At 56.9% G+C, this 16,805-nt stretch overlaps 1 protein-coding gene across 1 annotated transcript; it reads left to right on the top strand.

The window, feature by feature from the left end:
• Window positions 1-5,653: 5,653 nt before the first annotated feature.
• LOC134432681 (zinc finger protein 239-like) lies at window positions 5,654-14,990 on the top strand (the record flags this gene model as incomplete). The annotated part of the gene is made up of 4 exons (XM_063181573.1): window positions 5,654-5,673; window positions 6,943-7,027; window positions 14,184-14,657; window positions 14,742-14,990. Coding segments are annotated over exons 1-4 (828 nt in total), but the record flags the coding sequence as incomplete, so codon positions are not given.
• Between the last annotated feature and the right edge of the window lie 1,815 nt (window positions 14,991-16,805).

Raw genomic sequence — 16,805 nt, forward strand, 5'->3', positions numbered from 1 at the left:
GCACTGGGACTGGACCCTCCTCGTGCCATGATCCCCCCTCACCGAGCACCGGGACAGGGACCGGACCCCCCCTCGTGCACCGACCCCCCCGAGCGCCGGGCCAGGACCCCCCATTGTGCCCCCCCCCCATCACGGGGGTTCTGCCCCCTCCCCTTTGAGCCCCCAGAGCCGCAGGACCCCCGGGAGCAGCACCGGGACTGGGGGGAGCCGGGAGTGGGACCAGGGGGCTCCGAGTGCTGGGGGGGCACAGGGGGTCCCCAGCACTGGGGGGGTCTCTTGAGGCTCAGTCCTGTCCCCCCCTCCCCCATTGTCAGCCGGGACCCCCTGTGAGAAACACGGGTCAGAATTGAAATATTTATAAAAGTTCATTAAAGGTTAAAATTCTGGTGCTAATTGCCAAAAGCTCACCGTTAATTAAGCCATGTGCTTTACGTCCTGTTACATCGCAGAGGTTCATGCATATTCATTAGGGTTTATGCATATTCATAACATAATGTTAATCAAAATATATATTAGTATTCTATATAGAGAGTAATACAATGGATATATTATATATTTGATTAAAATATTTTACATTAATGTATTTTTATACTAACAGAATTTATAATATACTTATGTCTTATTCATATATTAACTAAAAATTTGCTCCTTTTAATATAAAATTATGCATATAATTTTCTATATTCTATATAAATTATTTTCAAACATTCCTGTGAGTCCAGATGTTCTTTTGTTTGGTTTTAACCCTTGACTTGCCTCCACGCTGTCTTGTGCATTAAACCAATTTATTTTATTTCTCCTTGCAGTTAAATCGTGTCGTGTTTCCACTCTCTGGTGATGAGAGAAGAATTCATTAATTCTTCTTTTTTACTGTTTTTCCACCGGGGTGGAACTGGGGACACTGGGACAGAAATGGGAGCACTGGGACAGGAACACTGGAACAGGATGGGGACACTGGGTTGGTGACATTGGTATGGGGACACTGGGGCGGTGGCACTGGGCTGGCACTGGGAGCACTGGGCTGGTGGCACTGGGACAGGACTGGGGACACTGGGCTGGCACTGGGTTGCTGATGCCAGCATTAATTAATTAATTAACCCCCCAAGCCCCGATTGTTTGCGAAGGCAAATCTCTTTTTGCATCCATCACTCAGGGGAACCCTTCCCATCGTTCCTTTGATCTCTCGGTGCCGGTTCGATCTCCCCGCAGCGCCGGAGCCGATGTCCAAGGAATGGCGCCCGCCGGAAAAGGGCGGGGCGAGATGATGTCACAACACCCGGCCCCGCCCCCCGTATGGCCACGGCCCGCTGGTGGCCCCGCTGGTGGCCAGGTGACACCGCGATGTCTCCTCCCCTGCTGGGCCACCTGGCAGGACACGGCCACCACGGGCAGGACCAGCAGCAGGTGACCGTCCATGCCACCCCAGGGACACTGTGGGGACACGGGGACACCGCACAGGTGGCACCAGGGACACAGCAGTGCCACCCATCCAGTGCCACCTGTTCAATCCTAGTGGCACCAGTTCAATCCCAGTGTCCCTGTGCCGCTGCCACCAGCCCTGTCCCCATGTCCCCAGTTCCATCCTAGTGCCACCACTCCAGTGCCAGCAGTCCAGTGTCCCCAGGGCTGCCCCACTGTCACACCTCAGTGTCCCCAGTTCAATCCCAGTGCCACCAGGTTCATCCCAGTGCCACCAGCCCAGTTCTATCCCAGTGCTCTCAGTGCCAGCCCAGTGCCACCACCCCACTGTCCCCATACCAATGTCACCATCCCAGTCTTCCCAGTCCCCTCTCATTGTCCCCAGCTCCAGCCCAGTGTCCTCAGTCCTGCTCCAGTGCCACCTGCCCAGTTCCATCCCAGTGCCACCACCCCATTGTCCCCATACCAATGTCTCCATCCCATTGCCACCAGTTTCACCCCAGTGTCCCCCTTCCTGTCCCACTATCCCTGTCCATTTTCCTGCCAGGATCTTGATTTGAAATTGGGTTTTGTGGATTGTTTTTGGAGATCCAGTAGGGGTCTGGGCTTTGGGATTGGTTTGGATCCAGGATTTGTGACCTTTTAGGATTGGATTTGGGGTATCCAGCGGCATTTGGGATCTGGGAAGTTTTAGATCCAAGATTTGGGATTTGAGACCATTTCAGGTTATTCCTTGGGATCCAGTAGGATTTGGGATCGCTTGGGAGCCTTGGTGTCCCCAACAACCCCCCAATGTCCCCAAGGGGTCTCTTTTTCTCCCCTTTCCAGGCTTCGCTTGGAACCCCGCCCCTTTCCCACGCCCCATTCCTTGCTCGCCAGGCCCCGCCCAGATTCGTTTCCTTTTAGGCCCCGTCCCTTTCCCCGCCCCATTCCTTCTCGGTCAAGCTACGCCCACTTTTGTTTCCCTCCAGGCCCCGCCCCTTTCCCACACCCCCATTCCTTGCCCGCTTTTTCCCGCGCTCCCCTTTTTTTGCATCCCAGGCCACGCCCTCTCCCCTCCCCATTGGCCGCAGCTTATGGGGCTCCGCCCCTTTTCTACGCACCCATTCCTTGTCTTTCCAATCCCCGCCCCCTCCCCTCTCTGCCAGTCTCCATTGGCCGCCCCGCGGGGCCCCGCCTCCCCATGGGCGTGGCTACAAGCCCGATCGGCGTTGATTGACAGGCTCCGCTCAGCGGCGGCCCCATCGGGGCCCAACGCGGGGGCTCGGGGGGGCCGGGGAGGGGCTGGGGGCGTTTCGGGGGGGTTCAATCAATGGGGGGGGTGCCGGGGGCGGCCCTGGTGGGTGCGGGGGGGTCCCATGGATTGGGGGGTCCTGGTGAGTGGGAGGGCAGTGAGGGGTGGGGGGTGAGGGTCGGGTCCCATGGATGGTGGTGTCGGTGTCCTGGCGCACTGGGGGGAGCTCATGGATCGGGGGGGTCCCAGCGCTTTGGGGGAATCGGTGGAGGGGGGGAGCAGTGAATGGGGGGGCCCTGGTAGATTGGGGGGGGGTCCTTGATGATAACGGGGCTGGGGGCAGAGGCAGGGACTCAAGGCACCATTAGGCGAACAATAAATGGGTAACACAGTGCACACATCAATGGATAGATTATATTGTACCAGCAAGCAGCTGCAAGGGATTATCAGTCATCAGTATCAATATCAAGCACCATAGCAAAATACTTGTGATCAATAACAACAATTGCAAAAGCCAATACAGGAATTGCAAAAGCCAATTGTTATATTGTCATTTATAACCCGGCTCCACTGCAGCCACGGCGGAAAGCTGCCTCTGCTGAAGGCACCGAGGGGGCTCATTCACCCCCTGACCTGCTACCATGACCCTGCATGTCCCTGCGTGTCCCCAAAGTGTCCCTGTGTGTCCCTGAGCATCCCAAGTGACAGTACCCCAGGAATTCCCATCAGGATTTGGGACAATTTCAAAGAAAATTCCCAGAAAATTCCCTAAATTTGTCTCAAATCCCATGTGGGGATTAGGGAGGGGACAAGTGACACCAGTGATGTCCCAGATGAAGTCACTGTCCCCAGTGACAGCACAGTGGTGACATCACTGTTCCCACAGCAGACTTGGGATGTCCTCGATGGCTCTTTGGCATTTCTCGACCACCTCACGGTGGCTATGGTTATCATGCCAAGGGTCATAACAGGAAGCCCAGTAGATGCACTCCATGTCCCCGAGTGTGTGCAGCAGGTGATCGTTGGCCAGGCGGGCGCTGGCATCCCACAGCCGCCTGGCCTCGGCCACCTTGGCCGCCAAGGTCACATGGAAGTCGCGGGTCGGCTCATTTGTCCCCTTCAGGGCAGATTCGATGTCCCGAACCCTGCGCCACAGCTCCCGGGGGAATGCAGTGTCTTCGTCACATGCGGCCACCAATTGCTCCAGCATCTCCAAGGCCGCCTCTGCCTGCTCTCTCATTGTGGTGGCCTCCTCCTCCTCCTCACTGCTGTCCACCTCGGCTTCTCCCATAGCAGCTTCTATGGCCGCAGTGGTGCCCTCACCGGCGACCACGTCCCTGCAGGCGTCCCGGAGCTCGGTGGCCTTCCCCAGCAGCTGGAACCAGCTGTCCACGAGTGTGGCCACCGACTTCCGCCAGGCCCTGGCCACCCTCGTCACCTGGGCCCAGGTGGTCCATGGGGTGCTCTCATAGGCGGCCAGGGCCTGGCCCAGGGAGGTGAGAGTGTACTTGTGCTCGAAGGTGACACCACGGTGCCACCAGGTGATGCCACCGTGGTCCAGGGGGTTCCGGAGGCGAGTGGCAAAGCCCTCCAGGCCTGCGTGCAGGCACTCTGGGGGCACATCCAGCACCTCATCAATTTTTCCAGTGGGGCCGTGGTGTCTGCTACCTTGTTCAGGGTGGCCACCACGGTGACCAGCGACTCCAGCAGGGATGGGAACAGCTGAGGAGGGGACAGGGGAGGTGTCAGGGACCTGGGGGCTCTTGTGGCCTCCTGTGGTGGTGCCTTTGTGCCCTCCCAGGGTCCCATTCGTCCCCTCCCTGGAGGGCTCTGCTGTCCCCTCTGTCCCTTTGTTACTCCCTCGTCCCCTCTGCCACAGCCTGCCCCCCACTGTCCCCCCCAACCCCACCACCCTCAGTCCCCTCCACCCCTCTGTCACATCCCCCCTTCCTGCCACACCCTCCTGTCCCCCTTGTGAACCCCTCTCCCCTCCTGCCCCTCCACCACCTTGGTCCCCTCTGGCCCCCCCGGCCCCTCCTGCCACCCCCTGTGTCCCCTGTGTCCCCTCCCGCCCCCGCGCCGGGATTGTCGCACCTCGCGGGGCTCCATGGCTGCTGGGGGACACACCAGGGACGCCTTGGAGACACTCTGGTGACACTTTGGTGACACTCCGGGGAGTGAACACACCCGACAGTCAGAGACTCGCCCGAATGGGGCGGCCGGGGGGGTGGGGAGGGGCGAGGGAAAGGTGAGGTCACCCCCCCAGCACCGCCCCCCGCCGGCAGGGCCAGGGCGGGGTCCCCAATGTCCCGCCGATGTCCCCAACGAGACCCCAATGTCCCCTGAGTGTCCCCACATGGCCCTGATGTCTCTTCAGGGTCCTGAACAAGGCCCAAGTGTCCCCCGATGTCCTGTTGGGGACACTGTGGGGACATCAGGGACATTGTGGTGACCCAAAACGGGACAGGGGATGTCAAGTTGGCCCTGGTGTCCCCAAGGGAAGGACAACACGGGGGTGTCCCCAAGGTCCCCAATGTCCCTCAGGGTGTCCCCGTGCCCCAGTGGTGACAGTGCCACCCACGTCTCCCCACCCTGTCCCTACCCCTGCCCCGCCAGTGCCCCCTGGGGCACCTCCAGCCTCCGTGTCACCTCCTTGTGCCCTTCCCCCGGTGTCCCCAAGGCCACCATGATGTCCCCGAGAACCTGGGCAGCGCTGGGGAAGCCCTGTCTCCTTGTCCCCCATGGCGTCACCTCCTTGTCCTGAGTGACAGCGGCCACCAACGTCCCCAGCGCCCGCGTCACCTCCTCCAGCTGCCCCAGCACATCCGCGGTGACCTCGTTGGTGGCCGTGGTGGCCTCGGCGCTGGCCCTGGTGGCCGCCACCCGCCGGGCGCGGTCATGCAGGCGCAGGGCCATGTCCTGCTGGTGGCCCTGCTGGTGGCCAGGTGATGCTGCAATGTCCCCAGATCCCGCCAGGCCACCTTGCAGGACACGGCCACCATGGCCAGGGCCAGCAGCAGGTGACCATCCTCGGCCACCCGCAGGGACACTGCAGGGACATGGGGACACTGGACAGGTGGCACCAGGGACACGGCAGTGCCACCAGCCCAGTGCCACCTGTTCAATCCCCGTGTCCCTGTGCCACTGCCACCAGTCCTGTCCCAGTGTCCCCAGTTCCATCCCAGTGCCACCAGCCCAGTGCCACCAATTCCATCCCAGTGCCACCAGTTCTATCCCACTGTCACCACCGCAGTGTCCCTAAAGCTGTCCCAGTGCCACCACCCCTGTGTCATCATTCCAGTGCCACCAACCTGGTGCCACCAGTTCCATTCCAGTGTCAGCAACCCAGTGCCACCAGTTCTGTCCCACTGTCGCCAGTGTTTTGGGGGTTTGGGGGATCCGAGGTGGAGTTTGGGGGCTCCCGGGGGAGGTTGGGGGAATCCCAGATAAAGTTTGGAGGGTCCTGGGGGAGTTGGGGAGATCCTGGAAGGTTTGGAGTTCCCAGGTGAGGTTTTGGGGGTCCCAGGTGAGGTTTCCAGGGAATTGGGTCATCCCAGTTGAGAATTCCCAAAGATTTGGGGTTTCCCAGGTGAGAACACAGGCCGGGGGTTCAGGGGGGCTGAGGGGCTGGGGCCTGAGAGCATTTTGGGGGCTTCAATCAATGGGGAGGGCCTGGGGGGTGCCGAGGGGGAGGCGTGGTGAGTGTGTGGGGGGCTCTCATGGATTTGATGCCTCAGGTTTTGGCTTTTCTATTTTTCAGATTCTGTGCTGCTTTACTCTGTGGGTCTGGGCTTCATATTAAGGGATGCTCAGCTCTGTTCACAGAGCAGGGAGACAAAACAATTCCTTTCCAGCTGTGAACCCAAGGACAAATAATCCAAACTTCAGGCCCAAGAGCATAAACAACGGGCACTGAAGAGAGAAAAACAAGAAGGACGGGACTTCATCATCTAAAGACATAATTGGACAATTAACTCCAATATGCAAATGGAGCAGAACTTATAAAACTGACAGACCTCGTGACCAGCCGTCCATTTTGTGGCCATTTTGGTGCATCTTGGGCGTAGCCCTGGCTGGGCTCTTGTTCTGCCCAAGGTGTATCCATGGAGGCCTTTTAACAAATGCCTGCTTTATTGTGTAACCGTGTCTGGCCTCTGTTCTAGGTCAGCCTTGTGAAGGCCTCAGTTTGTGGCGAGCACGAAGGGAGCCGAGGCACCTGGGCAGGGCTGGAGCAGAGGCAGAGGAAGGTGCAGCTGCTGCCCCCAGCCCGCGGCACTGGCGGGGCCCAGGTGCGGGGCAGAGGGTGCGGGAGGCCGAGAAGCTCGGGAGGAGCGAGAGAGGCGTGAGCGGCTGCAGGGGCGCTGTGTTTATCGGGTGAGCGCGGTGGGAAGGGGCGTTTTGTGCTCGGGAGCGCAGCGGGTGCGGGGCTCGCTGTGCCCCGGGCCGGGGAGGGCGGGCGCTGTGAGCAGCGGGGTTGGATTGCGGGGCTGGGCTTGGCCTGGGGCCGGCAGTGCTGGCGCAGGGATCGTTCCCGCACCGCCGCTCCGGAGCGCCACGATCGGAATCTCGCTCTTTCTCTCTCTCGTTGGTTCTTTTAATTTCTGCTCAGAACTGTTAAAATTCCGTGTGTATATTCTGCTGCGAGTGCTGTAGTGGTAATATCCCGAGAGACAGTCCCCTGAGATTAGCACTGAGAAACTGTGGCACAGTGACCCACGCTGCAGCACTTGGAGGGGGCTGTGCCCCGTGGGATGGACTCAGCTTGGAGAAGTTCCTGGAGAAGTCTCCGGTGGGAGAGAGCCCAGGGTGCAGCAGGGGAACGACTCCTGTCCCTGAGCAGAGGGAGAAGCCCCGGGGCATGAACTGAGCCCGGCCCCATTCCCTGTCTGCGGCACTGCCGGGGTAGGAGGTGCAGCTGGAAGGAGGGAGGCGTGGGGGAAAGCTGGATTTAAGGGTCTTCACTTATTTCTCATTATCCTGCTCTGAGTTTTTGGAGTTTTCTGTCCGAAATCTCTCCCCTCCCCGACTCATACACAGGGATTTGGGGCGGTTTTCCCTTTTTGGGGAAAATCAAAGCGATGCCCTGATGCTCCTAATTAGGGGTAGGAGAAGTGAGGCTCCAGGGCTTCCCGCTGAGCCGGAGCCACCAGAGCCGCAGTGCCGGGAAAGCCGTGGCGGGAGCTGCGGAGAAGTTTGTTTGTGTTTTCAGCTCAATCCCCCCGGGCCCGGGCCCGTTCCAGGGCTGCTCCTCAGCTCCGGCTCTGCCCTCACGCAGCCCGGGGCGCCCTGAGAGCGCGGAGCGGGGCTGTGCGTGTGCAGAGCCCGCCCCTGGCTGGGATTGGGCGATGATGCCGTCAGTCGTGGTTGTGGCGCGCTGATTGGTGGGAGCGGGGCGGATCAGGGCCCCGGTGGCGGGCTGAGGGCGGCCGTGGCTGGGCAGCGGCGCCATTGTCGGAGCGTGTGTGCAGTGCCGTGAGCGGCGGCAGCGGCCAGAGCGCGGTGAGGCGGCGGCGGAGCTCGGAGGAGGCCGCAGCGCAGGTGGGAGCCGCGCTGGGTTGTGCGGGGGCTCGGGGCTGGCTGCGGGCCACGGGGGCGGCAGGGGGCTCGGGCGGGTTCGTTGTGCCGTGTCCGCCCCGTGCTGCCGCTGGCGTGAGGGCGCTGCGGGAGCGGCTGCCCGCGGTCTCCTTGCGGCCGCTGCCTCGGCAGGAGCCGCTGGCGGAGCAGCGCTGGCTCGGCCCGGTTGCTGTGGCTGGGACAGAGGGGGCTGCCCCGTGCCCGGGGCTGTGCGGGGAAATTGCCGTGGCCGGAGGTTTCTGTGCGCAGAGGAGACAGAGGAGTCCTGTAAAAGTGACTTTATTGCTGGGCAGAGGGAGAGGCCGTGGGGCATTTGCCGTGCGCTCTCTGCCATTGTTGTAGTTCGCAGCCTCCTTTTTATCCTCATTTCCCGGCCTCATCTCCCTCTCCCTTTGCCCACTGGCTGAGGTACTTGGAAGGTTCAGACCTCCCGATCCGGTAAGTGCGTGTCCTCGTTAATGTGCACCCCCACTTTTGTATAACAGCCGATATTCACGGCTCTGTTAAGTCTTTGTTCTTCTGGAAGTTCAGGAATTCAGCGGGACTTTGTCTGAGCAGCGGTCCATGTAAATTAGTAACAATTTTTGAAACTGATGTTTTTTTCCTTCCTTATGTACGAGTCCCTGACCCAATCTCCAGGTGGATTCACTCAGTGATTTTGTTTTCTTTTCCTTTTTTTTTTTTTTCTCTTTCTTTTTTCCTTACTGAGTCTTCTTAGGTTTTGGGATTATTCGCAGTGTCCTCATTCCCTGTCCTTCTTTAGTCGTTTCTGCATCTGGAGGCCTGGCTGCCACCTGCATGCCCTTGCTCAGCTGCTGAATGAACTGCACTCTCAAGGTGTGGAGCATGGTAAAAAGATGAGAGTTGCTATAGCACGTCAGAGAAGAAACAACATTCGTTTAACCCATCGTCTGTGAGGGAGCCACGAAATCGTGTCCCCTTCCCATCCTTTCCACATTTGGACCAATACATGAACTGCTTTTTTGTTTCTGTTGTTTTGTTTTTCACCACTTTTCCTTTGTCATCTGTTTGCCAAGAGCAGTTTGAGACATTTAATTTTCCACAAATTCCTCTTTTTTCTGCTTACAGATGATCTGATCCCGTCCCTTGGTGAAGTGTTCCTCATTTCAGTGGATTGGTCGGCAGGAAGGTCAGGAGCTGGAGCTGTCTGGTTGGTTATTGCGAGGAGAGCTTGTAATCTAGTGATGCCATTGAAATGAGAAATGGGTTCTGTGGCTCCTGATATGAATTGGTTGGGGTTCCCAAGGGCTGGTCCATGATGTTGTAGGATTTGTTCTGGTGGACGTTTATGATTTTGTAATTGTTTGCACTGCCTCAGGAGCCAGGGCTGCATCAATGGCCCATTTTCTCTAATTTAAATATCAATTTAAACTTGGATTCCCAGCTGATTTCGCTGAAGTTGGAGTAGCAGAAACACCCCGGTGCTCTAATATACCGTATATAAAATAGACATTGACAGAACATGTTGGGGGTGGGCAGAGGGATGATTGCCCCCCATTTGTTTATAGTGAAGTTTTCGCAACATTCTCCATGTTCTGTTTCCTTTTGCAACTTCACCCGTTTCTGTTGCAGGGTCAGATATCCTCCCCCTGGGCTTGGCCCGATGTGGAGCCCTGGCTGCTGCTGCGTTGCCTTCAGGGCAGGCTCAGGGGCGGCCTCCCATCCTCCTGCTGCAGGCGGGAAGTGCAAATCTCCGGGGCTTCAGAGCCCTTGAGGCCAGGCTGAGGGGTCCCCCCGTGTTGAGCTGTGCTGGCGGCTGTTTCTGGCCTCAGGGACACTTGGCATGGGCCCCTTGGCCACCAGTGGTGCTGCTTTGCACTCCTTAGGCAGGAGCCGATGTCCTGGCTGGGTGTTGGCAACAGCAAAGTGCCAGGGCAGGCTGTGTGCCAGCCCAGCTTCCTGTGGGAGAATGTGCCTTGATATCTGCTCCAGTGGTTGCTGAAGCAGTGAGAATTGCTTTTGCCCCCCTGTTAGGTGCCATGGTGTCAGCAGAAGATATTGAAGCCTTCCTGCTCAGGGCATTTCAGTGCCAGGCTCTCACAAGCACCCACAGCTGCGTGGGTTGAGCTGAGCATGGGGTGGTGACCTGTATTGTGTCTGATTCCCCTTCCTTCCCTTCCCTGGAACAGGGTGCTGCTGTTAGACGCCACTTGTCCTGCTTGCTTCAGAGTGCTTTGGATAGACTCCATATTAATTTTCCCTCTTTCCCTGGGACTGCCAGAACTTCAGGGTTCACTTCAATATAGGCCTGGCCAGACATTTGACACAGAGGTACAATAGAACTGGCCTCTGTATCACCGTTTATAATATTAATTTGCATTCCAAGTTTAGTGATCAAATCCCTTTCCAGTGAATCATGATAACAATTAGGACCAAGTAAAAATTCATGTATTTCAAATTCCTTTCCCAGATGTACCAATAGTGGTTGAATAAAACCACGCGCATCTTTCCCACTTATCCCCTCACTAATTAAACATATTTTTAGCATTTTCCCCCCCATATGTCGAAGATTCAGAGTGGATTGAAAAGCCCCTATGTCCATCAGGAAATGCCTCATCTCAATGCAGACCCACCCTGAATGTTCTCAAGGGCTGCAGTGTGGAGGGTCCCTGGTGTGATGGGAGCTGTGACAGCCCTGCCAATCCATGTGCATCAAGGGGTGGACTTGCTGGTCCTGAGGGTGCTGCTGTCTGTGCTTGCATTGTCCTTGTGCCCTGCAGCTGGAGCCCTGGTTCCTTGCCAGGGGCTGTTTGGGTGGGCTCTCCCCTGCCGAGGAGGGCAATGCCTCTGCCAGGTGCTTGTGGCTGAGCCGTGCCCTGGGTGCTGGGGCCCCCTTGGGCCCTGGAGTTGATCCCTCAGGGGCTGTAGGAACTGTGCCATGGCCTTTGCCTTCAGCTTGGCCTTTTGCTGCTCCCTTCTTGCATTCACCTGCTGTGCCTTTGTGCCCAAGTGCTACAGGGCCTTCTTGTGCCCCTCCTGCAGCCCCCCTCAGTGCCTGTTGGTGCTTGTCTTGCTTTACAAGAGAGGTGTCTGCTTGGGAAGGCAGAAAAAGCCTCTCTTGGAATGGAGAATGCAAATCCCCTCCATCTTAATTTTTAGTCTAGTGAAATCAAGGGGCTCTCAGGCAAAGATATGGGAATAGGAATACCAGTTGTTTACTAGTGTGTATAATAAAGCAAACAAACACCAACAGCTGCGGCACTGACAGCAAACAGAGCCCGGACCCAGTCCCGGCCTTTGGGCTGCAGCGCTTTGCCCTTGGGTGCAGTTCCGGGCATGGCCGGCAGGGGCGCTGGTGGCCCCCGCGGGGCAGGGCAGCGCATCCCTCCCATGGGAACCTCTCTGAACGGAAATAGAGCAATCTCTTCATCTAACTCTTTCACTTTTTTACCTTCTCTAGCCTTTCTACCATGTTTTGAGAAAGAATTTGGAGAGGGCTGCCTTTTAACTGAGCTCCTAGTGTTTTGATAAGGTGCTTCCTCTAGAGAGAGACAGAGTTTCCTTGAACAGCCGGAGCTGTGGTTACCAAGGGGCCGTAACTCAGAGCAGGACGGGGTCAGGGGAGGATATCCCACCGAGGCTCGGTGGGAGTGTGGGCAGGGTCTGCTGCCGGAATCGCCAGAGGGGGATCTTCCCGTGGAGCCCGAGGTGGAGCGTGGGTAGCCCCCACATGGCTGATGGCGGCTGATCCGGCAGCTGCCGGCAGAGCAAAGGCAGGTGGGAGAGCCCGGCAGCAGTGGCGGTGCCCAGCGCAGGTGGCACGGGCAGGGCAGCCGGGGATGGGATGGCTGGGACCCCCCCTGGGTGCGGTGGGCGCGGTGACATCGGAGCAGGCGGCAGGACAGAGCAACCCCCATCTTCCCCAGCATGGCCGGCAGAGCGGTCGCAGGCCAGGCAGTGGGAGCAGGGCACACAAATTGAGCGACAGCGCTGGGGCAGGTGGAGCTGCCCTGGGCAGTGAGGCCGCACCTGGGATGGAAACCGGGGCAGGCGGAGCTGAGGCGGGCAGCGAGCCGGGACCCGGGACAGGCGCCTGGGCTGCGAACGGAGGGGGCAAGACCTGCAGAGGATCCCACTCTCTTTATGATTTTTCCTCTTGTTCCTCTCCCTTTCATTTCCCTTTGTCTTTTCTTGTTATGTCTAGGGTGTTTCTGATACTTCAAAGATTTTTATTCTCCTAAAATCTCCTGTCTAACATATGGGATATTATCTTTCTTCTCAATTAAATGAGGTTTTTTAACTAATAAATCCAGGGGTCCCTTGGTTGGGTTTTTTGGGGATGTTTGGAGAATGAAGGAGTCCAAGGCTGAGCGGAAAAGGCCCCTTGGGGGGACATCGGGGGGTGGCGGTGGCGGCTGCCGGCAGAGGCAGCCTGGAGGAGCAGAGCCCTGTGTCCCCCAGGAGCCCAAAGGGGAGAGCCCAGAGAGGGGGGAGCGCCGCCATTGGCGGGAGCCTCAAGAGCCTGGAGAGGGGCAGGGGGGACTCCTTGGAGCCGCTGCAGCCCAGAGCAGAGAATGAGGGGAGAAGGGAGCCCAAACAGCCCCGGCATCCCGAAATGGGGAGAGCGAAGCGGGGGGAGCTTTTGGCATTGCTGGGACTGCCAGCAGCCTGGGCAGGGCGGGCACTGAGGAGAAGGGGGACCCCCAATCCAAGCATGACCCCCAGCAGCTGGGACAGGGGGGAATCCCTGAAAAGGAGAGGGGAGGGACCAGGGACGGGGAACTCTTGGGAGGCTTTTCCAGGGCTGAATCTGGGTGTTTGGGAGGTTTTTCTGGAGCCCAGATGGCCAGTGACTTGTAGAGATGGACTCGGGCAGAGGGACCTTCAAACTCAATGTGTGTTGGAAAAGATGAACCAGGAAAACCTTATAAATATGATTATCTGGGAGAAGATTTTGGGAATATAGGAAGAATAAGGAAGATTGAAATGAAAGCAAGCTTTGAGATACCTTAGTTAGTGAACAACTGGAAACAATGGTGTGGCCCAACTGAAGGTAATCCCCTTTTGATGAAACAATTCCTTTTGCTTGCAGACAGATCCAAGGGTCAGAGCAGACCCTACTGGCTCAGCAAAAGGGGTCCAAAGAGAAGTTTTTGGGGTTTAAAATGTAACACATTATGGTGATCTAATGATTTTTACTGGCTGTATGTAAATGCTGTAGGATTTGCATCTGATTCTAGATTGGTTAGTGAGAAATAGAATATTCAACACAGAAGAAGATTGATTGTATTGTAATGGGAATCTTACTCTCTTATGCTTTTGCTCTCTGTTACCCTCTCATCCTCTCTACCCCTCTCTTCTCTCGGGCCTGCTCCGAGCTGTGCCTGGCAGCTCCAAGCAGGGCCCTGCACCCAGGCCCTTTGCAATAAACCGCAAGTTCCACGACCTGGCTGCAGAGATCTCTCGTCTCCGTCGGTCCCAACCGTCCTACCCCCCAGTGCTCCTACAAACGCGCTCATCCCTTGTTTTCCCCAAACCAGGATTTCCCATTGCCAAGGCCTGGGAGGCTGCGAGGAAGAGGAAGATGCCCCGGGACACTGAGGCAGGTAAAGAGGAAGTCAGTGCCCCTTTCCCCTCTGTGCTGCTCCATCTCCCAGCCCAGCACGGCCCCGGCTGCAGCTCAGGCCTGGGGGGATCTCCTTGCCCTTGCCTGTGGCACAGAGGCAAATCCCATCCTGTCCTTGTCCTTCCTCCCCCAGAGCAGGAGCTGAGCATGGAGAGCAGGGAGGACAAATGCCCGCGGCAGAACCTGGTGGAAGAGGCCGTTTTGAGCGGCTCCACGGCGCAGGAAGCCAATGGGGAGGAAAAGCCCTGGAGATGCCACACGAGGAGGGGCTGCAAACGCAGCCGGCGGGGATCTGAGGGGGAAAGAGCCAGCCTGGGCCGGGAAGGCGGCCGGAGACGGAGCCAGAGCTCGGAGCTGGTGCTCTGTGAGCCGCTCCATGATGGGGAGAAGCCCCACACGTGCGTGGAGTGTGGGAGGAGCTTCAGGTGGAAAGGGGACCTGATCAGGCACCAGAGGATCCACACTGGGGAACGGCCCTATGAGTGTGGGGAGTGTGGCAAGAGCTTCAGCGTGAGCTCCGACCTGATTGTGCACCAGAGGACCCACACTGGGGAGAAGCCCTATGAGTGTGGGGAGTGTGGGAAGAGCTTCAGCCAGAGCTCCAGCCTGACTGTGCACCAGAGGACCCACACTGGAGAGAAGCCCTATGAGTGTGGGGAGTGTGGGAAGAGCTTCAGCCTGAGCTCCAGCCTGATCAGCCACCAGAGGATCCACACTGGAGAAAGGCCTTACAAGTGCTCCGAGTGTGGGATGTGCTTCAGCCAGAGCTCCAGCCTGATCACGCACCAGAGGACCCACACTGGGGAGAGGCCCTACGAGTGTTCCAAGTGTGGGAAGGGCTTTCCGACCAGCTCCCATCTCCTCCGGCACTACCAGAGTCACATGGAGGAGAAGCCCTTCCAATGCCCCGACTGCGGGAAGGGATTGAAGCAGAACTCCGATCTCACCAACCACCTGCGCATCCACACTGGGGAGAGACCCTACGAGTGTGATAAATGCAGGAAGAGGTTTCAGACCAGCTCCTGTCTCCTCCGGCACTGTCGGATTCACAGAGAGGAAAGGCCCTTCCGCTGCCCCAACTGTGGGAAGGGATTCAAGCGCAACTCCGCCCTCGTCATTCACCGGCGCATCCACACTGGGGAGAGGCCCTACGAGTGTCCCCAGTGTGGGAAGAGCTTCTCCAGCAGCTCTCACTTGACCAAACACCAACGGAGGCACCACTAAGGGAAGCCCTGCGAGTGCCCCAAGTGCGGGCAGAGCTTCGTGCGCTGCTCCAGCTCCATCCCCCACTGGAGGAGGCACTTTGGGCACAGCCCTGGTCACTCACATTCCCTGTGATCCATGTTGACAACACAGCTGGCTGCTTCTACTTTTTGTTTGGCCTTAATTTTCCTCTACTTCACCTTCATCCTTTAAAAACACCCAAAACTGGGTTAAATGAAGGAAATTGATCGAATATATCTGAAGTTCCATAATTTCTCAGTTGTTTTAGAGGGAATTTAGGATTTGGGGACGCGTTCTGTGTCAAGTACTGCTGTTGCTAAGAGGAAGGATGTTAATGTCACCTTTCTTGTGTTGCTAAGAACTCCTCCCCTGACCCAAACCCCAACTCCACCCTTGGGATGCCCTGTAAAAACTGCCTTTGTCTTGTCTTTGGGGGGGTAAGAAATGGATTCCCAAAGGATCATCCTCATTCTCCACCGGATTCCTAGAGGATCAAGCTTTTCCCACTGGATTCACAGAGGATCAGCTCTTTTCCACTGGATTCCCAAAGGATCAGCTCTTTTTCTACTGGGTTCCCAGGGGATCAGCCCTTTTCCCACTGGATTCCAAGAGGGTCAGCCTTTTTCACTGGATTCCCGAAGAATTCTGACTCTGTCACTGTTGTTTTTTTGTTTGTACTACTGCATTCATATTTTTAATTTTTCCTAATAAAGAACTGATATTTCTATTCCCATATCTTTTCCTGAGAGCTCCTTAATTTCAAATTATTATTATTATTAGCATTAGTAGTAGTAGTATTAGTATTAGTATATTGTTATTACTATTATTATTAATCAAAGGGAGGGGGTATATAGTTTCCATTCCAGTGGAGGCTCCTGAAATGGGGAGACACCCCCAATGATGGGCCATGTCAAATAGTTCCTCAAATAGGTAAATGAGTTTATGGTTATGCATGAGGGTCAATGAATATGCAACAGGCTGATGTAATCAAGCCAGAATAATTAAGGGGTGTCTCCGAAAATAACTGGGGTGTCTTGAAGGCCATAACAACCTTCACCCGTTGGTCCTTGTCTCCCATGACATCAGCCTGTTGCATATTCATAGACTTTTTGCATATCCATAAACTCATTTATATATTTTAGGAACAAACAAAATTGGCTTCGTCCTGTTTGGGTCCCACCCCTGTCCCAGCTCAATTTAGGGCGTCCCATCCCTCTCCCAGCTCAGTTTTGGGATCCCATACCTCTCCCAGCCTAATTTTGGTGTCCCACTCCCCTCCCACCTCAATTTTGGTGTCCCATTCCCCTCCCACCTCAATTTTGGGGTCCCAACCCTCTTTTCCCTGCTCTCCCTCCCCTTTCCAATTGTTCCGCCAGTCCCCTCCCCCATGTTTGGTTTTGGGTGCTCCAGGCCCCGCCTGCTCCGTTTTGGGGTCCCGACCCCGTTTTGGATTAATTTGGGGTCCCCAGCCCATCCCCAGGGTCACCTTCCCCCCCTCCCCAAATCCGCTCCTGGCAACTGATGAGTCATCAGCAAGACACGCTCTGATTGGCTGGAATTACCCCGCGCCGTCACTGAGTATTTACCGCAGTGAGAGGCCTTGGTCTTTGGCTGGCAAGTGATGAGTCAGAGTCGGGCCGGGCGCTGATTGGCTGAAAATCGCTGAGCGAGGCCAGGGCTCTGAGTTTGTGCGCAGCAAGTGGAACGTCATCGGTGTTGCGCGTTCTGATTGGTCGGGATCTGTTTTGTGGTGGGGACGGGAGGAAC

The sequence above is a fragment of the Melospiza melodia genome, assembly GCF_035770615.1.
Source record: "Melospiza melodia melodia isolate bMelMel2 chromosome 7 unlocalized genomic scaffold, bMelMel2.pri SUPER_7_unloc_1, whole genome shotgun sequence".
In the NCBI taxonomy this organism is placed as follows: domain Eukaryota; kingdom Metazoa; phylum Chordata; class Aves; order Passeriformes; family Passerellidae; genus Melospiza; species Melospiza melodia.